The 26,276-nt window shown below is 39.7% G+C and overlaps 2 protein-coding genes across 3 annotated transcripts in view; both read left to right on the forward strand.

Annotated features, from left to right (window-relative positions):
- CDKL5 (cyclin dependent kinase like 5) overlaps nucleotides 1-26,276 on the forward strand; it is a gene marked incomplete at both ends in the record, with an annotated part of 129,399 nt that overhangs the window by 21,072 nt on the left and 82,051 nt on the right. The window lies entirely within an intron of this gene.
- Nucleotides 2,678-3,535, forward strand: LOC308415882 (gap junction alpha-6 protein-like; the record flags this gene model as incomplete). The annotated part of the gene is made up of 1 exon (XM_080910894.1): nucleotides 2,678-3,535. One exon carries the CDS (start codon nucleotides 2,678-2,680, stop codon nucleotides 3,533-3,535), a length of 858 nt encoding a protein of 285 aa, XP_080767020.1.

Here is a 26,276-nt window from a genome sequence, read left to right on the forward strand (position 1 = left end):
TGCGTGTGTCGGAGCTGAAACTGGAAGACCTACGTTTATATTTTAAAATTAGAAAGATCTTGTCCAGTTTAAAAATAATGTTCTGCAAGAGGGTTTTAAACTTTCCTGTGAACCATTTGCTTAGCAGAGATGACTCATTCTCAGTTATTTCCATCCTTTTGAATCTTAGATCTCTATTTTCATATGTTTAGTAAGAACTTTTTCAGAACAAAAAAATTGAAAAGCTCAAGAACTTCATCTAGTTCTTGAAAATTGCTAAGAACCGTGTCCTGAATTAACTAAAACTATCATGACTCCTGATCCCCCCAGCATGTTTTTTTGAATACATATTATAGACTCTGCTAAAGTAGTTCTGGGGTTTTTCCTTACTATTTCACCCTATTTGTTTTTGTAGAAACCTCTCAGTTTTTAAGGCACTTTCAGATGTCTAGGGCTGAAGCTTTTTGGAATGTGAAAAATGAATGAGACTAAACTTGCAAGTCTTATACTGCCAGTGACTAGTTCTCAATTAACCTTGAGGAAGGAACTAATTATAAACTCTAGATCTTGGTGGCTCTCACTTAATAGGACTACTTTCATAATCTGTGCGACAGAGGACAGTTCATCTAAAATGTGTTATTTATCTAGCTGAGAAAGTACTCTGTGTACTTTGAAGCCTTGTAATTTGATAACTTGCTAAAAAATTTAATTTGGGGAAGCTTCTGTCCTTACCCTTGGATAAGTGTCACAAACAATCTCAGGTGATTGACACATTGTAAATTTCCTTAATCTTGCCCTTTTTCTAGGGTTCATTTTCAATGTTGTTTTTCTCACAGAAAGAACTGTGAGGAATGGCCATTAAAACAAAAAACAAATTAGTTTTAAAATGTTTAAAATTGATTATTAATTGGCAAACTCTTACTGTGTTTGTGGTAAAAAGTACTTTTCTGTTTTATTACACCCAATTTTTTACAATGACTATGTTTGGGAAAATGTTTTTTGAAGTAGACAAATTCAACTATTAAGCATGATGATTATAATTTTAACTCAGTAGATGAAAATGACTTTATAAATGATTTGCTGCCTTGAAAATATTTAATTAAAATATTAGTTGTCAGGTAAAACTTGTCAGTGGTCCATTCATGGTGAGACCCATTTGTTATGCTTTGAATTAGAAGCAGAAAGCCCTTCATTCTGCTTTTGCTTTGAGAACTTGGTCACAAGGAAACAGAGGCTCTTGGAAGGAAACAGATGAAGACTAGCAGGTGCTCAGCACAGTTTGCCTCACATTTTGCATCCTAGGAGCTTCCACCCACATTCAGGGGATGGTAGCAGTGCTCCTCCTGAAAAGGTTTTCATCTTGAGTCCTTCCTGGATCCTACTTATGTCCTCCTAACTGCTGGGCCATCTCTCCACATCCTCATCACTCTCGGTAGCCTCTTCACATTCTGTTGCCATCAAAAGTCATTAGCACAGTTCCCACCCTCTTCCTGATGCATGTGTTCCTGCTAGAATCCTGTCCTGTCAGCCCTCCCACTCACCCTGCAAAGCCTCCGGTAACCATTTGTAATGTCTTCCATGACCTCAGTCTTGTCCTAGTTTCACGGTGTAATCTTTGTTTCTGCACCCAGTGGTGTCTGACACAGCTCTTCTGTGACCTTCACCTCTTACACTGCCCCCTGTGTCAACCTTCCTGCCTTTTAGTGCTTTGACTAGAGTTTGTTACTTTGTTCTCTCTCACCCAGAAATCCTGTACTTGCCTCTTGTACGGCTATCTCTAATCTTATTCTCCGCCAGTGCCTCTGGGTTGTTCTCTTCTCAGCATCTATTTACATGCATAATTACTGTATATTTATTTGTTCACTGAGCCATCCGTTAATTATATAACACACAACACTGTTTTGAAATTAAGATGTAGGATGTGTCCTATACTGGATTTCTTGATCCCTTTCAGAATTGTGAAGTGATTTATCTTTTAATCAATATATCATAGATTTAATGAAATGTTGTACTTTTAAAAAACAAGATCTCTGTAGCTCAGGATAACTCAATAGTAACCTGGGTTGGCCTAGAACTCTCAGTGATCCTTCTCCTTCAGCCTTTTAAGGGCTTGAGATTACTGGAATGTACCAGCAAAACACCATATTTGAAATGATCTATTTTTTCCCAGTTGATTTCATGTCCCACAAGTATATTCTGTTTTACTCACCAGTAAGAGCCCATGCCTATTATAGTACATTTCACCTAGAAGACACTGAATAAAATAATGGATGAATGAATACCACTGTCTCGTTGGGAAATGTCCCACCTTCTGCAGCTGCATCAATCAATGAATGAGTATGAATTGTTAATATGCCAAACAGTTGACTCATTCTTTTGGGCAATTGTTTTCTACTGAGAAGGAGACCTTTAAATTTATCTATTTTCCCATTTATGTAACTTGTTTCTTTATAGGTACACATATGTTCTGGTGTAGGAGCACTTACCATTTATGAAAATGAATTCACAGAAGCTTTTACCTGGTGTCAGCAATTTTCTTCTATTAGGGGGGCGTAGGGAAGGTATGAAACAGCAGCAGGCTTTTAAAGTTGAGGCAGGTGTGACTCTTGAACTCACTGTCTTATTTCACTTCGTCCTCCAAGGCGTGCACTCACTTGGTGTGCCCACCTTGTAAGTGCAAGAACAACGAACAGGCAACATGGGTGACTGGAGTGCCTTACACCAGCTCCTAGAAAAGGTTCAACCCTACTCCACAGCTGGAGGGAAGGTATGGATCAAGGTCCTTTTCATTTTCCGAATCCTGCTCCTGGGCACTGCTATTGAGTCGGCTTGGAGTGACGAGCAGTTTGAGTTCCATTGCAACACTCAGCAGCCTGGTTGTGAAAATGTCTGCTATGACCAAGCCTTCCCAATCTCTCATGTGCGCCTCTGGGTCCTACAGGTCATCTTCGTGTCTGTGCCTACACTCTTACACCTGGCACGTGTGTACTATGAGATTCGACGGCATGAGAAGTGGAACAAGCAAGAGGGGGAACTTGAAGTTGCTCATTTTAATGGGGCCATTGTGCAAAGGCACTCGCAGCTAACTGCAGGAAAGCAGTTCAGGTGTGGCAGTGAAGAACATAGTAACATGAAAATAAGAGGCAGACTGCTGCTAACCTACATGGCCAGCATCTTCTTCAAGTCTGTCTTCGAGGTGGCCTTCCTCTTGATCCAGTGGTACATTTATGGATTTACTCTGAGTGCCATTTACATCTGTGAACAGTCTCCTTGTCCCCATCGGGTGGACTGCTTCCTCTCTCGCCCCACAGAAAAAACCATCTTCATCCTCTTCATGTTTGTGGTGTCAATGGTGTCTTTTATCTTGAATGTCATTGAGCTATTCTATGTCTTATTTAAAGCTATTAAGAATCATATGAGAAATGAGGTAGATGAGGTTTACTCTGATCCAGTTGAGGTCCAATGTTCTTCCCCTGTCTCTTCACCAACTGTTCTTACCACCATATCTTTTAGTGATCAGATGGTTCCGGTGGGACTTTCTTCAGTCTATATTTAAAGGGAACAGAGTCATGTCAGTTACAATGCATGGTCCAAGGGGAAGGGCAGGCAGAAACTATCCCCACTGTGATGATAAACAGAATTCTCAGAGGGTTTTAGATGGAAAGAAAAGCAAATATACTGAGCATTAATTGTAGAGCTATCTTAACAATAGTAGTGACCAAGCTAACAGCAGCCTGATAACCTAGACATTGTGATTTGTGCTTGAAAACATTAAATTTGTCCTTTCCCTTAAAATGAATCCTCCAATTTATTGAATAATATATAATAGTTCTGTTAATTGTGACGAGTTTTCTTGTTCTCTTATATACTATAGCAGCAATCCTTTTGCTGACATAAACAACATTTTTTTCTATGTAGAGTCATACTTAACTGAATCAATTGTATTGAAAACAGCACTTGGGATTGGGAACACTGCAAACTTAAAGAAATGCTTATAGGTAAACTATTAAATGCGCCTACATGAACTTGGAAATCATAGGCATTCTTGGCTTTGTTTTATGTAGTGCATATTAATTCAGACCTTACATTCTCTGGTCAGTTTTACAGTCTCATGGGATGACTTGCATTTTTCATGTTCATATTAAGATTATTATTTGGAAATCAGGAGAGGGTAAAGGGGGTTTTGTACATTTCTGTGCAGTTGACCTGGAACATGTACAAGAAAAGGTACCCATTTCTTCTAATACCTTTTAAAACATTCCACAGGTGAGTTCAGAGCTGCAGACTTGTGTTTTTGTATGACAGCTCTACACACAATTTTATACAAGAAATATTAATTGGCCTACCATTTGATGTTAAGCTACTGTCATGTTTAGCTTCATTTCATGCAATGCAGGCTCAATATATCTTGCTCTAGAGAATTCTTTATTCAATAAAGCCTTTCAATTAATCTTTCAAACTCTTCATTGGGGCATCTTATTTTAAGCAAACTATGGTGGGTGGCTCATGGAGGCCAAGGCAGTTTCAGAGTGTCCTAGGCCCTAGGCTAGCTTGGACTACAGTGAGAGACACTTCCCCACCCCCTGCCCATGAAACACAATACACTGTAACCACAGTTTTTGGACTTCAGGTTGAATGACTCTGACACTGTTCCAGGAACAGCATCCTTCATCTCATGTAACAGAATCCATGACTTTCCAGTATGCAGGAAGAATGTACTTAGTTTTCTTCCCTTCCCTTTTAAGGGATGTACTCTTCACCATTAAGTATCTTCCCACTCCAGGGAGCTCAGGGGAATGGAGAACACAGGAACAAACCGTCAAACCTGCAGTTTATAACATCTTGTTCTGACAGTTGGTACAGTCTCATTTGGAAAACCTAGTCTCTTAGTAAAATGATGAGTTTTAGGGTTTCTTTTAGAAGTACGTTGTGAAGATTAATCAGCTATTTAGTAATGGGGCACTTGTGCCTTCTGGACACTGCAGAAGTTCAAAAGCCTTTGAATCAGATTGGGCACTCCCTAGTCCTGTTTCATAGTCATTTTCACATGTAACTTGCTTGGTTTTATTGCACTTTTACCCTGAGATAATTGCAGATTGGAACATAATTGTAAGGAATAATAGATTCTGCCTTCCTTCACCACATTTCAATAGTAACCTTTTTGTGACAGGGTCTCTCACTGTAGCTCTGTTTCGTGTGGAACTTGCCTTAAGGAACTTGCTATATAGATAAGGCTGGTTTCAAATTCATAGAGACTCACGGGACTTTGTCCCTGTAGTGTTAGGATTAAAAGTATGTACAACCATACCTGGCCAAATATATGGAAGTTTTTTTTGTTTGTTTGTTTTCTTTTAATTTTTTCTTTTGGCTTTGCATTTATTTATTTTTGTTACTGATTCACTTTACATCCTACTCACTGCCCCCATCCTCATTATCACTAAGTACAATCCTTTCCTCCTCCCCTTCTCCTCTGAGAAAGCCCCACCCCCACCCCAGTATCCCCACACCCTGGCGCATCAAGTTTCTGTGAGACTAGGCACATCCTTTTCCACTGAGACCAGACAAAGCAGCCCAGCTACTAGAACATATCACACAGACAGGGTATACCTTTTGGGACAGCCCCTGCTCCAATTGTTGGGAACACACATGAAGACCAAGCTGCACATCTGCTACATGTGAGCAGAGAGGCATAGTTGCAGTCTGTGTATGTTCTTTGGTTGGTGGTTCAGACTCTGAGAACCCCAAGGGTCCAGGTTAGTTGGCTCTCTTTGTCTTCCTGTGGGGTTACTAGCCCCCTTGAGACACACAAAGAAGATATAGAACCAAGTATTATATATTCCAATCTGGTCCTGAAACTGGTGCTTTATTTACTGTAAAGCTGAAGATGACCTTGAACTTCTGATCACCTTGTCTTTACCTCTTTAGTCCTGGGATTATAGATTATGCCTCCATGTATGGTTTATACTATGCTGGGGATGGCTTTGAACATGTCCGGCAAGCCACTGAGCTACACCCCCAACTTTTACTTTTTTTTTTTTTTTGTAATAAGATCTCTTGTAACCCATGCAGAGTATTGTAATATCTTGAACTCAGTATGTAGCCAAAGGTGATTTTTTGTTTGCTTCTTCCTACTTTTTACTAGAATTAGAAGTGTGTGCTATCATGCTTGTTAACTTTGCATGATTTCATGTAGAAAACTGACACATTATTCATTAACCTTCAGATTTAACTATTTTATATGTACTCATTGTATTTGGTTAGGATAACTTTATAATTTGTATAGAGTAGTGTGCCTTCTATAGCCAAAATATGCAGCAGTTTTAGCAATATCATCTGTTTTAGCCATGTCCTTTTCTTCTTCCTAACTCCTGGTAACTCCCAATCTTTACTTCACCTGAATAATTTTGTCATTTCAAGAATGCTATTTAAACATAAAGGGTATAACACATTTTAGAATGATTATTTTGGCATTTGTTGTTTGTGTATAATATGTGCAACATTACTTATCTGGGTATGCCTACCTGTGAAAATACATGGGGAAGCCAGAGGTTGATACTAGCTGGGGAACCTAGGTGGAATGAGGCTATCCTTTCTGAACCAGATATACTAGAACTCTCTCTCTCTCTCTCTCTCTCTCTCTCTCTCTCTCTCTCTCTCTCTCTCTCTCTCTCTCTCTCTCTTACAATTCTGTATTTTGAAAACAAAACTAAGTCTACATTTCCTGACTTGTGATCCTATTGAAACTTTTCCCATTCTTGTTGGCTGTCAAGCTGTTGTTAGACACATGCTAATAGGCCTTGTGCTTAGGGGCCTTGTAGTTATCTTGGCTATTGTGTTTTACTTGGGTTACCTTTAAGCCTTTTGCTGACAGCTGCTGTGTAACAGGCAGAACTCCCCAGGCCATGTGCTTTGTTATCAGATTGTCAAAAAAATAAATAAATGTGCAAGAGCCTCCAGTCAGAAGTCCTGGAGCCCTGCGTGCCATGCATATATAGCATGCAAGTATCATAGCCTCATGGCCTGCCCAGTTGTGTGGTGACTTTGGTCTGTTGTACAAGGATATGGATATTCAGTTCCACTGTTATCCTGAGACTTAACTTACAAACAACAGCAAGGACTGGCAGTCTCCCTAAGGGGAAGAGAAGCCAGGCCTTAGAATTAGACCTAGGTCCTCTCAACTCACTTGGGAACATACTTATGATGTTTGGGATTGCCTATAAGCAGAACATTTTGTTTAACTTAGATCAACACTAAACTTTTTTTCTTGTCTTTTCATTTAATCCCAATAGTATCCCAGGAATATGAGCTATTGTTAGACCCAGTTTTCCTAGCAAGGAAATTGAGGTACCATGAGGTGAGTAATGCCCTTCAGGCTATTCACTTGGGTAGCATGTGCTGAAGGCAAGGTTTAAATCCTTGCAGTCTCTGGCTCTTGAGCTGATGATCTCATCCTTCTTAAACATCCTTCTTTTGGAAGTGTGATTGTCTTTGAGTTTTATGTCTCTACCTTCATTTGCTTGGCATCAGGAATGGCAGATATGTCTGAAAGAAGATGCCACCTAATTGAATATTACTTAAGAATGTTTCCAATGAGAATGGTTGAGTTTGTTTTCCCCCCAAACATCTAGGAAACCATGTAGGTAGACTTGGTAGCATTGTTACGAGAAAGGAATCAGGACATAAATTACATTTTTAATAACTTACTCTCCATAACATGGAGAGTTTTCTTTTTGACTTATTTTTGTAAGTAGGAAACAAATTCTTCTTAAAAAACTGATTGTTTAGTGCCTGATAGAAATTTTAACATGGTTTTTGATATGTGTATTTGTTCTACATCATATTCCTTTCTAATTTCTGATCGATTCTGCTGTGCCTTTAGGTTTGTTTAAACACAGCTAGTAGAATAGCTAGAAGGACTTAATTCATAGACAGCATGCCAATATTATTCATGGATTTAGATTTTAGCTCAAGGACTTATGTAGAGCTGTCTGTCCTGTCAGCCTCTGTTCAAAAAGATCCCTGCTTCCCTTTACCTTGCCTTTTCAGCATAAGTACTTCCCCTCCCCGCCTTTGGAAATGTAGACTCATGTCCCATTTATATACATATTCCGTGGACGTAGGACAGTGTCTTAACAGTTTGTTCATATTTGCCATAATATACAGAGTATTGAATATAAAATCTCTGCTATTTTTTAAGAAATAATATATGTTCTCCTACAATCACCTGTTAATTTACATTTTTCCATTTTTTTTCATTTTCTCTTCAATTTCTTGAAGCACTAGCCACTATGACGTTTATAAAGCAGATATTTTTCAGATTTATATGGCTTCATTGTCCATGCAATTTGAATATAATGTATTAAATGTAAGGAGAGTCTTTGTTCTAATTAAAGACAAGCCACAAGGATAAACTTTAAAACTTCAGATTAATTCCTTAAGCAGCTATTTGGCTGTGGATTTAGGATAAAGGACATGAAAGGTATACTCAGCATCTATAGAAAGCTTACTATATAGAAGGAAAGTGCTCGCAGCAATATATTAATGGAGTTTTCTCCATGTCCTTGAGGTCAATCCCTGAGAGAATGAACAAAAAGAAGTCATAGTTTTTGAAGCTTAGATAGTTGATCCATTTTTCAAAGACTTACTTCAATTCTTTACTTATTGCAGTGTTTAGTTACAATCAGATCTTCAACTCATTTCCTTGTCCATGATGTTCTTTGTCTCATTTCATGATTACTGAAAATTTTGTCCAAGGTATTTAAAATGTATGTACTTGTCAGTCCCAGGGGTTCACACCTGCAATGCCAGCACTTGGGAGGCTGAGGCCGGATGATTGCCTCAAAGTGGAGGCCATTCTGAACTATACACAATGGGCCCTATCTCAAAACATCAGAAAGAAACAACAAAACTGGCATGTCCAACGATCTTACCCTTTTGGAGGGTCTTTCTGTTAGGTATTGCAGTACAGAGTCAAAATAGGGTCCCTGTTCTCACAAAAGTTCATTGTTATCTCATTTGGAAAGTGAGGCCACATGGTCAGTCATAGGGAAGTTCTTTGCAAAAGGTGTAGATAGAATGCTAAGGACCTGATTTTGATGGGACTGCTTTAAGTTTCTGTTCATTTGGTTTGATGTTGGCTACTGGTTTGCTGTATTTTGCTATGTTTAGGTGTGAGCTTTGAATTCCTGATCTTTCCAAGACTTTTAACATGAAGGGGCGTTGAATTTTGTTAAATGCTTTCTCAGCATCTAGTGAGATAAACATGTGATTTTTTTTCTTTGAGTTTGTTTATATGGTGGATTACGTTGATGGATTTCCATATATTGAACCATTCCTGCATCCCTGGGATGAAGCCTACTTGATCATGATAGATGTTCTTTTTGATGTGTTCTTGGATTCAGTTTGCAAGAATTTTATTGAGTATTTTTGCATCTATATTCATAAGGGAAATTGGTCTGAAGTTTTCGTTCTTTGTTAGGTCTTTATGTGGTTTAGCATAATTGTGGCTTCATAGAAGGAACTGGGTGTTTCTTCTGTTTCTGTTTTATGGAATGGTTTGGAGAGTATAGGTATTAGGTCTTCTATGGAGGTCTGATAGATTTCTGCACTAAACCTATCTGGTCCTTGTCATTTTTTTGGTTGGAAGACTTTTTGATGACTTCTTCTATTTCTTTAGGGGTTATGGGACTGTTTAGATGGTTTATCTGATCCCGATTTAACTTTAGTACCTGATATCTGTCTAGAAAATTGTTCATCTCATCCACATTTCTGAATTTTGTCAAGTATAGGCTTTTGTAATAGGATGTGATGATTTTTTGAATTTGTTCAGTTTCTGTTGTTATGTTGCCCTTTTCATTTCTGATTTTGTTAATTTAAATACTGTCTCTGTGAACTCTGGTTAGTCTGGCTAAGGGTTTATCTATCTTGTTGATTTTTTTTTCAAAGAACCAGCTCCTGGTCTTGTTGATTCTTTTTATAATTCTTTTTGTTTCTACTTGGTTGATTTCAGGCCTGAGTTTGATTATTTCCTGTTGTCTACTCCTCTGGGGTGTATCTGCTTCTTTTTGTTCTAGAGATTTCAACTGTGCTGCCAAGCTGCTAGTGTATGCTCTCTCCAGTTTCTTTTTGGAGGCACTCAGAGCTATGAGTTTTCCTTTTAGTACTGCTTTCATTGTGTCCCATAGATTTGGGTGTGGTGTGCCTTCATTTTCATTCTAACAGGATACATGCGATTATCTCAATCTTCTATCTGTTGAGGCCTGTTTTTTGACTGACTATATGGTCAATTTTGGAGAAGGTACTATGAGGTTCTGAAAAGAAATTATATTCTTTTGTTTTATGATGAAATGTTCTATAGATGTCTGTTAAATCCATTTGGTTTGTAACTTCTGTTAGTTTTACTGTGTCTCTGTTTAGTTTCTGTTTCCATGATCTGTCCATTGATGAGAGTGGGATGTTGAGGTCTCCCACTATTATTGTGTGAGGTGCAAGGCTGCCTACTCTCTCCCTATTCGATATAGTACTTTGAGTCCTAGCCGGAGCAATTAGACAACAAAAGGAGGTCAAAGGGATACAAATTGGGAAGGAAGTAGTGAAAATATCATCATTTGCAGATGATATAATAATATATTTAAATGACCCCAAAAATTTCACCAGAGATCTCCTAAAGCTGATAAACAACTTCAGCAAAGTGGCTGGTTATAAAAGTTAACTCAAACAAATCAGTAGCCTTCTTCTACTCAAAGGATAACAGGCTTAGGAAGAAAAAGGGAAACAACATCCTTCATAATAGTCACAAATATTATAAGATACCTTGGTGTGACTACAACCTAGCAAGTGAAAAATCCATATGACAGGAACTTGAAGTCTCTGAAGAAAGTTATTGACGAAGATCTCAGAAGATGGAAAGATCTCCCATGCCCAAGGATAGGCAGGATTAATATAGTAAAAATGGCCATCTTACCAAAAGCAATCTGCAGAATCAATGCAATCCCCATCAAAATTCCAACCCAATTCTTCATAAAGTTGGAAAGAGCAATTCACAAATTCATTTGGAATAACAGAAAACCCAGGATAGTTAAAAAATATTCTCAATAATAAAAGAACTTCTGGGGGAATCACCATCCCTAACAACATGCTATATTAAAGATCAATAGTGATAAAAACTGTATGTTATTGGTACAGAGACAGGGAGGTAGAAAAATGGAATAAAATTGAAGACCCAGAAATTAACCCACACACCTATGGTCACTTGGTCTTTGACAAAGTAGCTAAAACCATCCAGTGGGGAAAAAAGACAGCATTTTCAACAAAACATGCTGATCCCACTTGCAGTCAGCATGCAGAAGAATGCAAATCAATTCATTCTTATAGCCTTGTACAAATCTTAATTCCATGTGGATCAAGGATCTCCACATAAAACCAGATACACTCAAACCAATAGAAGACAAAGTGGGGAAGAACCTCTAACACATGATCACTGGGGGAAAATTCCTGAACAAAACACCAATGGCTTATGTTCTAAGATCAAGAATAGACAAATGGGACCTCATAAAATTTCAAAGCTTCTGTAAGTCAAAGGACACTGTCATTAGGACAACAGCAACCAGCACAATAAGAAAATTTTTGCCAGCCCTACATCTGATAAAGGGCTAATATCCAATACATATTAAAAAAAAAAAAACTCAAGAAGTTAAACTCCAGATAATCAAATAACTTAATTTAAAAATGGGGTACAGAGCTAAACAAAGAATTCTCAACTGAAGAATATGAAGTAGCTGAGAAGCACCTAAGGAAATGTTCAACATCCCTAGTCATCAGGGAAATGCAAATCAAAACAACCCTGAAATTCCACCTCACACCAGTCAGAATGGCCAAGATCCAAAACTCAGATGACAGCAGATGCTGTCTAGGGTGTGGAGAAAGAGGAACACTCCTCCACTGTTGGTGGGGTTGTAAGCTGGTACAACCACTCTGGAAATGAGTCTGGCACTTCCTCTGATAATTGGACATAGTACTCCCTGAGGACCCAGCTATACCACTCCTGGGCTCCAAAAGATGCCCCAGCATATAACAAGGACACATACTCTACTATGTTCACAGCAGCCTTATTTATAATAGCCAGAAGTTGGAAAGAACCCAGATGTCCTCAGTAGATGAATGGATACAGAAAATGTATATTTACACAGCGGGGTACTGTTCAGCTATTAAAAATAATGAGTTCATGAAATTGTTAGGCAAATGGATCAAGCTAGAAAATATCATCTATCATCCTGAGTGAGGTAACCCAGTTGCAAAAATACACCCATAATATCTACTCACAGATAAGTGGATATTAGCCCAAAAGCTCAGAATACCCAAGATACAATTCACAGACCACATGAAGCTCAAGAAGAAGGAAGACCAAACTGAATGCATCAGTTCTTCTTAGAAGGGGCAACAAAAATATTCACAGGAGGAAATTCGGAGACAAAGTTTGAAGCAGAGACCGAAATAATGACCGTCTAGAGACAGCCTCACCTGGGGATCCAGCCCATATACAGCCACTAAACCCAGACAATATTGCTGATGCCAAGAAGTGCTTGCTGACAAGTACCTGATATAGCTGTCTCCTGAGAGGTTCTTCCAGATCATGACAAATATAGAGCGGGATGCTCACAGCCAACCATAGAGAATGGGGTCCCCAATGGAGGAGTTAGAAAAAGGATTAAAGAGCTGAAGTAGTTTGCAACCCTATAAGAACAACAATTCTAACCAACCTTAGTTCCCAGGGACTAAACCACTATCCAAAGTGTAAAAATAGACAGACCCATGGCTCCAGCTGCACATGTAGCAGAGGATGGCCTTCTTGGGCATTGATAGGAAGAGAGAAGCCCTGGGTCTTGCCAAGGCTCAATGCCCCAGTAAAATGGAATATCATGGTGGGGAGGTGGGAGCGGCTGGATGGCACCCTTGTAGAAGCAGGGGGCAGGGAATGAATAGAGGGTTTATGGAGGGGAGACTGAGAAAGGGAATAACGTTTGAAATGCAAATAAACTATATCCAATAAAATTTCATACAATAAATAAAAAAGGAAAAAGACTGAATTCTAGGATAAAATTTTCTTTTCTGGAAACAAACGCAAAACCACTCCAGTTGGGATTTCCATAGGGATCATATTAAATTGCCAGATCACCTTGGCTGTAACAGAGAGAGAGAGATAGAGAGACAGAGACAGAGACAGAGAGAGCTAGGGACCGTTCAAAGAGGAATTCCAGACAAGGTGGAAGTCCTTGCAAATGCTTCCAAAGGAGGGGATTGAAGGTGAAAGAGAAATGGTGTGGCTTCCTTAATATTGTTTAAGATAAGCTAAAATGTTACTTTCTTGAAATTTTCTACCTGCACAGATACCTTGGAGTTGTCCTACCTTGTTTTTCCATTAAGCTTCTAACATCACCTTATTTTATTTTATTTTATTTTATTTTTGTGGTATTAGGGGTTAAATTCTAGACAGGCATTCTACTACTGAGCCACATCTTCAGACCTGTTTTTGCTTTTCCTTCCAGAATGTGAACTTCATGAGAAAAGAGCTCCCTTTGCAATGTTGGTGCCTATCATACAGTAGAAGCTTTAAAAAACTGTCAGTGTAATGAATGAATGGAGTATTAATAGTTGAAGCAAAGTATGCACAGATGGAAACAAGTATATACACAGACAGTTGGGAAACTGCAAGTAATTAGATATGACAGAAAAGGCACTTTTCTTTAAAAGAGAAATAGTCACGATCCCATTGAGGCCTTTGATAATGGTTTCTCTGTAAGGTCCACATTTTATATCCAAATATGAATGTAATCGTATGGTACTTTCTATGCCTCTCTCATTTCTCTTAGCACAATGACTTGCAGTTCCTTCTATATTGTCTCTAATGGCATGATTTCTTCTCTTCATGGCCACATAATATTTCATTTTGTATATGTACATTTTTACTGTCTGTCCATCCATTGATGTACATTTACTGTCACTACTGTGAATAGTGTTAGACTAAATATGAGAATGCAGATATCTGTATTCAATATTGATGACATTTCTTTCCCATATGTAGTGGGGCTGCTAGACTGTGTGGAAGATGTTTTTTATGTTTTTCTGAGGAATCTCCATTCTGTTTTCCATGATGCCTCTACTAATTTACATTTCTATAAACATTGTATATGTTTTCCATTTTTTCCATGTTGTCTCTAGTACTTCGTGTCTTTTGTCTGATAATAAGCATTCTTATTTGAGTAAGGTGATAATTTCATTCTAGTTTTTAAATGTTATAAAATTATTTTATGTGGCTGTCTGTATGTTTATGGAACACATCCATTCCTGGTACCTGTAGAAGCCATAAGAGATCAATGGACTTAACTGGGACTAGATTTTTGGATAGTGCTAAGCCACCCTGTGGGTTCTGGGAACCAAACCTGAGTTCTCTAGAAGTGCAGCCAGTGTTCTTAACCAGTGAGCCATCTCTCCAACTCCATCAGTGTAGATTTGATTGGCATTTCTCTAGGAAGTAGGGCTGTTGAGCATTTTTCATATTCATTTTTTTTCTTTTGAGGGATGTTTATCAGTCTATTGCCCATGTTTAAAAATTCAGTTGTTAAACTTTGTTAATGTTTTATTGTTGGTTTGAATTCCTTCTCTTCAGTGGTATTCTTGACATTTCAGCAACCAGACACAAAACTTTGACTCAAAATTTTACTTTTTCTGGCTTTTTCTCTGACATCACTGAATTACTGAAGACTTTAAGGCCACTGTTGTTCCATTAGTATCACCATGTTGAGGACTTTGTCTTCTTTCTTCCTCTTTTTATCTTTAGCACAGTCATTAAGCTTCCATGGTGGTTATAGTAAATAGTGCATCTTCTAGATTCTTAATATTGATATAGCACATATGTAAGATAAAATGGTAGGGAATTGGATATGAAGACCAAATACTTTTTAAAAACTGCTACAGGCTGCTGCTTTGTATTTCACATTCTTTTTATGGTAAGAGAATGCGAGGCTGAAAATTTCAAGTTTTTTTTTTTTATAATGCATAATAAGGTATGAAGAGTTTTCACTAAATTAGACACTTTGAAGGGGTATTTATTTCACATTTATTTATTTTATGAGTGTGAGTGTTTTGCTTGCATGTATCTATGTGTACCACATGAGTGCCTAATGCCTGAGAAGAGCAGAAGGGACCCAAGGAGATCATAAGAGAGCATGGGATCTGGAACTGGAAGTGAGCCACCAGATGCATGTGCTAAGAATCTATCCCAGAGACTCTGCAAGAGCAGTATATGTTCTTAACCACTGAACCATCGCACAACCCCCCTAAAAAGCTTTAGGAAAAGAAAAATTGTTAATATTAATTATAACTTTCTCTGAGCACAGCTGTGGTGAAGATTGGTGGCTTTGGACTTTAATCAGATTTGGATCAACCCATTTTGGGATCATTGTGTGTAAACACATCTGTCCAAGCACAGGGTCACACTGCCCTTAGAGGAGTGCACCTCAGTGTTCTAGGATGACATTCCCCATTTCTCTTGCTATGGATTTCTGTCCCTCTCCTCTCAGCAGTGTCAGTGGTACTTATACACCTGAGGACTGGACCCTATACCCAGATAGCCTGAAGAATCAGCCTAATTCTTTTGAACTTGGGAGTTTCATTAAGCATACTTAATTGACAGTGTGTGTGTGTGAGAGGGGGAGAAGGAGAGAGAGAGAGAGAGAGAGAGAGAGAGAGAGAGAGAGAGAGAGAGAGAGAGAGAGAGAGAGAGAGAGAGAATGAGCTTCATTATGAGAGAGAGAAGATTCCTCCTACAGCAGATGGGAAGAATACAGAGACCCATAGTCAGGCACTATACATAGAATGAGAGACCTTGAAACACTCAGGTCTAAATAGGATATGGCCATCAAATCTCTAATCTCTATAAGAGGAGGCAGAAAGAGTTTAAGAGACAGTGGGGGTGGAGGACACCAGAAGAGCAAGTTTCTCTCAGTCAACATGATCAAAGAACTCACAGAGACTGAGGCAGAATGCACAGGGCCTGCATAGATCTGCAGCAGGTCCTCTACATATGCCATGTGGCTTCCATTTTACTGTTTTTTATGGGACTCCTGAGTGAGAATGAGCGGGCCTCTGATTCTTGTGCCTTCTCTTAGGTTCTTTTCCGTCTGTTGGTTTGTCTTGTGCTATATTAATGTGATATTTTTTGTTTTGTTTTATTTTATTATGCTTTGTATCTCCTAAGAGCATGTTTGATTTCTAATGAGAGAAAAAAAAGAGAGTTGCCAGATGCTGGCAGGCCCAGTCTCGCACAGGAAAACACAACTGTCCTGAGATTAAGAATGCAGCTCCATTGCTGTGTTCCAAAGAACACATATTGACCTCATCCCACCCCTTTCTTTGGCTCTTTTATTTCTGTCCTCTCCTTGCCACATTCCTTGAGCCTTGGAGTCAGTATCGTTGATGTCACATAATGGCTGACTCCTTTGTCAGCCTTATGATTGCTTACTTATTACTTTGACCACTTACAAGGCTTTGCCATTACCACTGCCCATTGTAAATGGAGCTTCTCTGACCAGTGTTGATGGCAGCACCGCCACATGGGTAGAAATACAGTTATTTAGATGGTAACCTCGTAGCTGCATCCTGTTTAATTTGTGGAATAATAGCAATAGCTTCCCACTGAGGGCCTGTGACCTCCTAAGCCACCCATATTTCTGAAGAATTGGAGAAAAATAACCACTGACGTATTGGCCTTATTTAAGAAAGTTTAGTATTCATATTATTATATTTTACAGAATATAAATGTAGAGTAAGTAGTATGATATTTCCCCAAATCCAGAATGAATCTCTCCCCCCACCCCCCTCTCTCTCTCTCTCTCACACACACACACACCACAGGATTTATCAGGGTGGTGATGAACAGTTAAAAACCAGACATTAAGTTGTAATCACATTAGTTGTTTGTCTCTATGAATGTGTGGGTACCACTGGATATTTTTGTTGTTAGTATTCCCTCAGAAACTGTGAACCACTTACTCCATACTAGCTACCTGTGTTATTGCTCTTTATACATTATTTACCTGCGGATAACTGTAAACATTAAGATATCAGTGTTATCTACACAGTGCACAAGAGAAGCTTCACAAGGAAGTTAGACAGTTTGTACCCCTTCAAAAGGAATCTGTCCAAAGCTATTCTCACTGTTTAACAGAGAAACTGTTTTCTCTTTATTTGAACCATTTTAATCTTGTAATTCATTTTTTATTATTTTAAATTATGCATATTATAGGTATCTGTCTAGGTAAAATATACACATGAATACAGTATGTGGCCATACTAGTCCATAGGAAGCGTCAGATCCCCTGCAGCAGTTTTGAATGAGCCATTGAATCATCTCTTCAGCCCCAAGGAACATTCATTTTTTTAAAAGTAGTGATCATTTGTCCACAATTTTAAGATTACTTTGGTTGTTGTTCTATCAGTATACCTAAATTTTACAAATTTAATAGGGACAATAAATTTGAAATAACTGCTGCTATATCTGCGGTCAATATACTGGAATTTCTCTCCCCACCTTTGCTTTTAATTATAGCCACAGGAGAGAGAGCACTGGGGAGAGAAGCAAGGATGCTACTTTCTAGGAGGCTTTGCAAATTGAAGGAGAAGTGAAAGATTGTCATTTCAGATGATAAAGCCATGCAGAAAGAAGAGGGCAAGTTAGAGTAGGTAATTATATGCTGACATTTCCAACATTTCCACTTCAGAAAAATGGATGTGTTGAGGTTGTTGCCAAAAGTGAAGAAAGCTTATTTCTCATTCCCCTCTTAGAAGATGCTCCCTCCAAGTTCACCTCATTACAGCTGGAGCAGCAACAGCAGCACAAAAAAAAAAAAAAAAAAAAAAAAAAAGCTAGTGTGGTTAAATATATAGAGGCCTCCTGGTCCTCCTTTAGTGTGTGACCAGTTTCTAGGGATCTCAAAAGAACATTTATCTTAGGTAGCTGGTTGACAGCCAGTGGAACTATCAATAGGGACATTATGTTGGGGCAGAGGCTGATAATATAGCAATCAGTGACCAAGGGGAGTTGTAAATGAGGTTACAGTCGAGATGTCTTTAGCACCAGGAAGCCAGGAGGGAACTTAATCAGCTGGGCCAAATTCCCATGCTCTAAGCTAAGAGAGCTCTCCAGAGTTGATTTGTATCTCTTGGGGCTTAACAGAGGCAACAGGGGTTCAAGCCCAGAAAGAACCTTCTGAGAGACCAGAGAACCTCTGCCTTAGTATAGCAAGCTTCTTTCTACCTCACCTACTCTATATAATGCAGCCCCAGTGTTAGCAGAGGCAGGGAGAAAGATCTGAAAAGTCTGAACATTTCTCTGAATGAGTCTATAAAGTAGGAAGGACCAAGTCACAAGTACAGCATGCAAGTTCAAGGTAAAGGAGTACTTTAAAAAGCCAACTTGAATTAGTTAACGGAAAATTGAAAAATTACCTTTTCTCAGTACAACTTAGATTTAGTGTGTTGTAAGTTAGTGTTGTACCACACCAGGATAGTCTTTGATGAAATACAGTCCTCATTTAAATTTAAATTTTGTATTCTCCCATCAGAGTTGAACAACCTACAATCCAGGTAGGTGACTGATTGAGGTTGTAGATTGCCTGCATTTGGCGTGCCCAATTAATGCCATCTTGATTTTTAATTATGTGACCAATACAAGTGGAACTTTTATTTTCTCATTATGTCCTTATTGTTTTAAAATAAGGATGGAATGAAATAGTCGCACAATTTGCACAATAACTGCTTTGTGGGTAGAAACGGTTAATACCACTTAACTGAAGTAGATTCCGATGGGCATCGCTACTGCATAAGCTCTAAAATTTCCATTCATTTGCTGACACCAGAGTCTGAATTTGCTCTATACGAGGCCTGATGATGATGACGATGATGATGATGATGGTGGTGGTGGTGGTGGTGGTGATATTTTGTGTGTGTGTGTGTGTGTGTGTGTGTGTGTGTGTGTGTGTTATTTTTGGCACTGAAATATCAATCTTGAGCTTTCTCAGAAACTTTGATTTTTATTGTAGAAGCAAAAGTAGTTCAACTTCATTCTAAGTACTCTGAGACACTCTCTGCCCTAGGGACTTAGAGATGCCCTATAACAGCCAGCTAGCAATCTTATGGCTGTTCCAATACTGAGAATATCTCAGATGGTGCAAATGTGTGATAGAAGTAGATAGAGGTTTGCCATTTTTACTGGACTAAAGCAAATTGTACACAGACTAGAACCAGGTGACTATGGAAGCAAAGCTTTTTAAAATTATTTTAATCTACACCTGGTGAATGGGCAGATCTATGTAATTTCCAGACCAGCCTAGTCTACAGAATGAGTTCCAGGATAACCATAGCACAGGTACATGGTGAAACCATGTTCTTAAAATATATGTACATTTTTTATTTGTGTGGGAGTGTATAAGACGGTGAGAAGGGCTGCTTTGTAGACATTGTTCTTTTTTCACCTTTATATGCCTACTGAGGATTCAACTCAGTCACTAGGCTTGTGTAGCAAGCATTTTTACTTAGCCAGCTCACTGGCCCAAAAAAGAAACATTTGATTGTTTCAAGGAGAGAAGCACATGACACACACACACACACACACACACACACACACACACACACACACACACACACACACACATCAGCAACAACAGCCTAGCACATTCAGCCATTTCACAGCCGTGTTATGAAAGCGATATTTACAGAGGAAAGCGACCTCGGTTTTACAGTGCATTTTGAAGACCTTCGGGAGGCCAGGGCAGTCAAGTAGCAAAGCAGACATTTAGCAAGGCAGTATCTTTTTTTTTTAACCACTTTAAGAGCTAATTTAAATTCCTGACCACTAAAGGACTTCTGGTGAGGGCCAGGGCCAGAGATGAGGGATCTTATGTCTCTTTGAATTGTCAATTTTGAAAATATTCAAAAGGCCAGTAGAACAAATCTGTTCAGCTGTGTTTCCTAGGGAATACCATGTCCTTTTCTTTTTCATTTTCCTTTATTTTAGATTTATTTATTGTCTTAGGGTTTCTCTTGCTGCAAAAAAACACCTTGATCCAAAAGGAAGTTTGGAAGAAAGGGTTTATTTGGCTTATACTTCCATATTTCTGTTCATTATTTAAGGAAGTCAGGACAGGCTAGAAACTCAAACAGGACAGGAACCTGGAGGCAGGAGGTGATGCAGAGACCATGGAGAGATGTTGCTTACTGGCTTGCTTCCCCTGGCTTGCTCAGCCTGATTTCTTAAAGAATCCAGGTCTACCAGCCCAGGAATGGCACCACCCACAATGGGCTGGGCCCTCCCCACCTTGATCACTAATTGAGAAAACACCTTACAGCTGGATCTCATGGAGGGATTTCCTCAACTGAGGCTCCCTTCTCTGTGATAACTCCAGCTTGTGTCAAGTTGACACCAAACCAGCCAGGATAATTGACCCCCATATCAACTTGACTCACAAACAGGCCACTGTCTTTTCTTATTCGTCCCAAATATCTCACATTAAAAGCATAAATAACTTTGAAAGTCCCACACACAGTCTAAAATTCAAACATATTAAAATTTCAGTCCTTTTATTTTTTTCCTATTAATTAATTCATTCATTTGCTTTACATCCTGGTTACAGCCCTCTCTCCTACCAGTCCCACCTCACAGATCCTTCACCCCACTATCTCCTCCCCTTCTTTTTAGAGAAGGGGAAGCCCTCTTTTCCTGGGTACCACCAAGCCCTATGACATCAAATTGCACAGAACTAAGCACATCATCTCCAACTGATGCCTTACCAAGCATTCCAGCTAGGGGAAGGGGATCCAATAGCAGGCAACAGAGTCAGAGACAGCTCCTGCTCTAATTGTTAGGGGACCCACAGATGTACCAAGCTGTACATCTGCTTCACATATGTAGGGGGCCTGTTGCTGGCCCTTACATGTTCTTTGGTTGGTGGTTCAGTCTCTGTGAGCCCCCAGGAGTCCAGGTTAGTTGACTCTGTAGGTCTTCTTGTGGTGTCTTTGACCCTTCCATCTGACTTAATCTTATCCTCCATTCTTCCACACAGCTTCCTGTGCTCAACCTGATGTTTGGCTGTGGGTATCTGCATCTGTTTTGGTCAGCTGCTGGGTGGAGCCTTTCAGAGAACAGTTATGCTAGGCTCCTCTTTGCAAGCATAGCATAATAGTGTCAGGGGTTGGCTCTCTCACATGGGATGGGTCTCAAGTTGGGCTAGTCATTGGATGGCTGTTCCCTCAGTCTCTGCTCCATCTTTATTTATCCTTGCACATTTTGTAGGCAGGACAGAGTTTGAATTGAATGTTTTGTAGGTGGGTTAATGTCCCTCCTTCCCTCCACTGGAAGTCCTGCCTGGTTACAGGAGGCGGCCATTTCAGTCTACACACACACACACCCTACTAGTAGCACCAGCTAAGGCTAACTCATTAACTCCCAGGAGTCTCTCCACTCCTGGGTCTCTGGCTAGTCCCAGAGTTGTCCTACACAAATCTCTGTTCTCTCTCCTGCCCTCTCTCTTCACATTCCATTCCCATTCCTATTCCCCTCTTTCCCCACCCCCCGGTTCCCTCCGTCTATCCACCTCCAGTGTATTTTATTCCGTCTTCTGAGGGACAGTCACAAATCCTCCCTTGAGCTCTTCTTCTTACTCAGTTTCTTTAGGACTGTGGGTTGTAGCATGGTTATCCTGTACTTTATGGCTATTGTCCACTTACAAGTGAGTACAAACCAGGCATGTCCTTTTGGTTCTGGGTTACCTTACTCAGGATGTTATTTTCAATCCATTTAAAATAAACAATATCTTTTAAAATTCATAGTAATTTTAAAATTCTAATTTCTTTATTGTGGGCATCAGTAAAATAAAAATAATAAAACAACTACTTTCTTACTTTAAGAGGGAAAATCAGGGCACAGTCACAGTCAAATCAAATCAAAACCAAACTCCAACTATGCAATGTCTGGGATCTAGTCACAATCTTCTGGACTTCTCCAAAGGGCTTGGATCATTTTTCCAGCTCTGCCCTCTGCAGCACACACAGCTTGTCTTCTAGACTCCAGCTGGTTCAACTACATTATAGTTGCTGTTCTTGGTGGTCATCCCATAGTACTGGCATCTCCAAAACTTCTGGGGTCTTCTGCTGTAACTGGGCTACACTTTCACCAATACCTTCTCATAGGCTCTCTTTCTGGTGTCAAGCTTCAACTTTTCTGCATGATCCCTTCAGTTCTGTGTCTTCAACTCTCATTGAAGCTACACCTTCACCAGTGGCCTCTTACAGAGCCAAACCTCAGCTGCTTTCCATGACTCCTTCAAAACCAGCATCACTTGGGTAATTCTTACACAACTCCAAGTCTGGGTGCCAGTAGGAGGTACAACAATGTCAGCCTCTGGAACACAGTTTTTCTGTTCTCTCAGGAAACACTTCCCAGCTGATTTCACTACAATGATGCTGTTCTCTTCTTAATCACTGCTAATATTTTAGCTCCAGCTGCCCAGAGTATCCCAGCAAAGCAAAGGTTTCACTCTATTAGTGCTGATGTCTTGTAAATCACAACTGATTCTTCAACTCCAGCTGACCAGAACCATAGACTCTTAATCCAAAATAGAAAACAACCCTGATAGAGTCTTTAAACATTCATTCCCTCTGAAACCCCCCAAGCCAGGTCTCCATCGTCTGCACTGCTTTCAACTTTCATCTTCCAAGCTTCTAAAGAACATCCCACTGAGTTAACACTCAGTGGTTTTTCTAGCCCAAAGTTCTAAGTTCCTTCCAGAATCTTTCCAAAAGCACGGCCAAGTCTGTCACAGCAATACCCAACTATCCTAATAGCAACTTCTGTCTCAGTTTGGGTTTTATTGCTGTGAAGAGACACCATGACTACGGCAACTCTTATAAAAGAAAATATTTCATTGGGGTCGGCTTACAGTTTTAAAGATTTAGTCCATTGTTGTCATTGTCATCATGAGACAGATGGTAGTGTGCAGGCAGGCATGGCGCTGGAGAAAAAGCTCAGAGTTCTACATCTTGTTCCATAGGCAGCAGGGTGAGATTGCCATACCTCAAGCTTACCTCTACAGTGACATACCTCCTCCAACAAGACCATACCTACTCCAAGAAGGACACACCCCTTAAATAGTACCACTCCCTATGTGCCAAGCATCCAAACACATGAGTCTATCTACAGGGGTCATTCCTATTTAAGACACTGCACTTTTATTCATGTACTTTATATAACTGAGTACTCTGTTGTAAGCCACCATGTGGTTACTGGGAATTGAACTCAGGACCTCTGGAAGAGCAGGCAAATGCTTTTTACCACTGAGCCATCTCTCCACCCCCTGAGAATACTGTCTTAAAAAACAAAGCAAAGAAAACCAAAAATTGGGATGGGATATAACTCAGTGGTAGAATACTTATTTAGTATGTTCAAAGCCTTGAGTTTGATGCTTTGTTAATTTGCTTCCCTTAAGTACAGAGACATAGATAGCTCTCTTTCCTTTGTAAGTCACTGCAGGGAAGTACATTTCTTTGTTAAACTAATAAATGATGCCCAATAAGAAGAATGACTTGGGTGACCAGGATCTGTGTTTTCAATAGACTTAGTACAGATAAACATTTGCAATCCTTTACTGCTGGCCTTTATTGTTGAATGTCTGTGTAGAGTGATCATGAGGTCATTTCTCACCCACAGATTTACTCTAGCAAAGAGTCAGAGCTTGATGGTGCACTATAACCCTGTGAACCATGCATGGCAAGTTGAGTTGGTGGGGGGTAAGATGAATAGCCCTGTAATGGGAAGATAAATTAAAAATAATAATAAAACAAATAAAAACCAAAAAGGCTGCAGCTTGGCAAACACATGAGACCTGGAGACAGGAGGAAGGTAAAGGATTGTCCTGGGTTCTGATCACCCAGTGGTCTTGCCAACCACCTGGGGGCAGGGCTGTGGTATAGTTTTTAAGACAGTGGAGTTTAAGGAATATTTTAAGGGGGGGCATTAAAGTGGATTTCTGCTTCCATAGGAGATCCTGTTGACTAGAGTGGGGGTGCTAAAGCTTGACCTGGGATGGGAGCATTTATATATAGTTAGAGAGTTTCAGATGATATAAGCCACGGACACTTGATGATAAACTAGATATATTTGGGCATGCAGATCTAGGAGATTGGAAGAGGGATCCTAAATTTCTGGCTACCATTCACTGAGATTCAGAATTGGGAACAGGACCAGGTTTAGTAGAGGAACATTGAGAATGATTAGGCATTCTGTCTGAATAAATTATACTTTTGTACTCCCATTTTATGTCTCAACTAAATATTCACAGAGGCCATATCTGGCTTACTGAGGAAAGAAGGCATTCTATGTTTTATGGAACTAAAGAAAATAATAAGAATTTGTTACATAGGAGTTATCACTGACTTGGCTCAAAGACAGTTTTCTCCATAGGAAGTAACACTTTAAAACGCCATTCCTCAGCTAGAGATGTGTTTCATTTCGTTCCATCACTTGTACCACATTAAAGGAAAGGACATGGATGTAGGGATGTGGAGATGCTATAGTTGGTAAGTTGATATGGTACCTGCCATACAGTCATGAAAACCTGAGTTTGAATCTTCAGCACCTGCATGAAATGAAAGACTTAATGACTGTGCCTATAACCTCAGCACTGAGGATTGGTTTTATGAAGCAGAGACAGTTGTATACTTGAAGCATATTGGCCAGTCAGCCTAACCAAATTGATGAGTTTCACATTTTTTTTCTTAGCATTCTTAATTTTTATTGGATATATTTTATTTACATTTCAAATGTTATCCCCTTTCCCAGATTCCCCTCCATATTTCCTATCCCACCTCCCTCCCCCTGCTTCCATGAGGGTGTTAATCCACCAGTGCACCCCCTCGGGCCTCCCTCCCCTGACATTGCCCTACAGTAGGGCATCGAGCCTTGGCAGGACCAAAGGCTTCTCCTCCCACTGATGCCCAACACGGCCAACCTCTGTTACATGTGCAGCTGGAGCCATGGGTACTCTTTGGATAGTGGTTTAATCCCTGAGATCTCTGGTTGGTTGGTACTGTTGTTCTAAAGGGGTTGCAAACCCCTTCAACTTCTTCAGTTCTTTCTCTAACTCCTTCATTAAGGACCCTGTTCTCACTTCTGTGGTTGGCTGTGAACATCCGCCTCTGTATTTGTCATGCTCTGGCAGAGCCTCTCAGGAGACAGCTATATCAGGTTCCTGTCACCATGCTTTTCTTAGCATCAGCAATATTGTCTGGGTTTGGTGATTGTATATTGGCTGGATCCCTAGGTGGGGCAGGCTCTGGATGGCCTTTTCTTCAGTTTCTGCTCCAAGCTTTGTTTCTGTATTTCCTCCTGAGAATATTTTTGTCCCCCTTCTAAGAAGGACTGAAGCGTCTGTACTTTGGTCATCCTTCTTCTTGACCTTCATATGGTCTGTGAATTGTATCTTGGGTATTCTGAGCTTTTGAAATAATATCCACTTATCAGTGAGTCCATATCATGGGTGTATTTTTGCAACTGGGTTACCTCACTCAGGATGATATTTTCTAGCTTGATCCATTTGCCTAAGAATTTCATGAACTCATTTTTAATAGCTGAGTAGTACCCCAATGTGTATATATACCACAATTTCTGTATCCATTCCTCTGTTGAAGGACATCTGGGTTCTTTCCAGCTCCTAGGCATTATAAATAAGGCTACTATGAACATAGTGGGACATGTGTCCTTGTATGTTGGAGCATCTTTTAGATATATGCCTAGGAGTGGTATAGCTGGGTCTTCAGGTAGTACTTTATCCAACCTTTACCAATCCTACACTCAATAGAGGGCTAATATCTAATATATACAAAGAACTCAATAAGTCAGACTTCAGAGAATCAAATAACCCTATTAAAAATGGGGGACAGACCTAAACAAAGAATTCTCAATGGAGGAATCTCGAATGGCTGAGAAGCACCCAAAGAAATGTTCAACATCCCTAGTCATCAGTGAAATGCAAATCAAAACAACCCCGAGATTCCACCTCACACCAGTCAGAATGGCTAAAATCAAAAACTCGGGTGACAGCAGATGCTGGTGAGAATGCGGAGAAAGAGGAACACTCCTCCATTGTTGGTAGGATTGTTGCAGGCTGGTACATCCTCTCTGGAAATCAATCTGGCAGTTCCAATTGGACATAGTACTACCTGAGTTTCAAGTTGTATAATAGACTATC

This window comes from Micromys minutus (assembly GCF_963924665.1).
Source record: "Micromys minutus genome assembly, chromosome: X".
Lineage (NCBI taxonomy): Eukaryota > Metazoa > Chordata > Mammalia > Rodentia > Muridae > Micromys > Micromys minutus.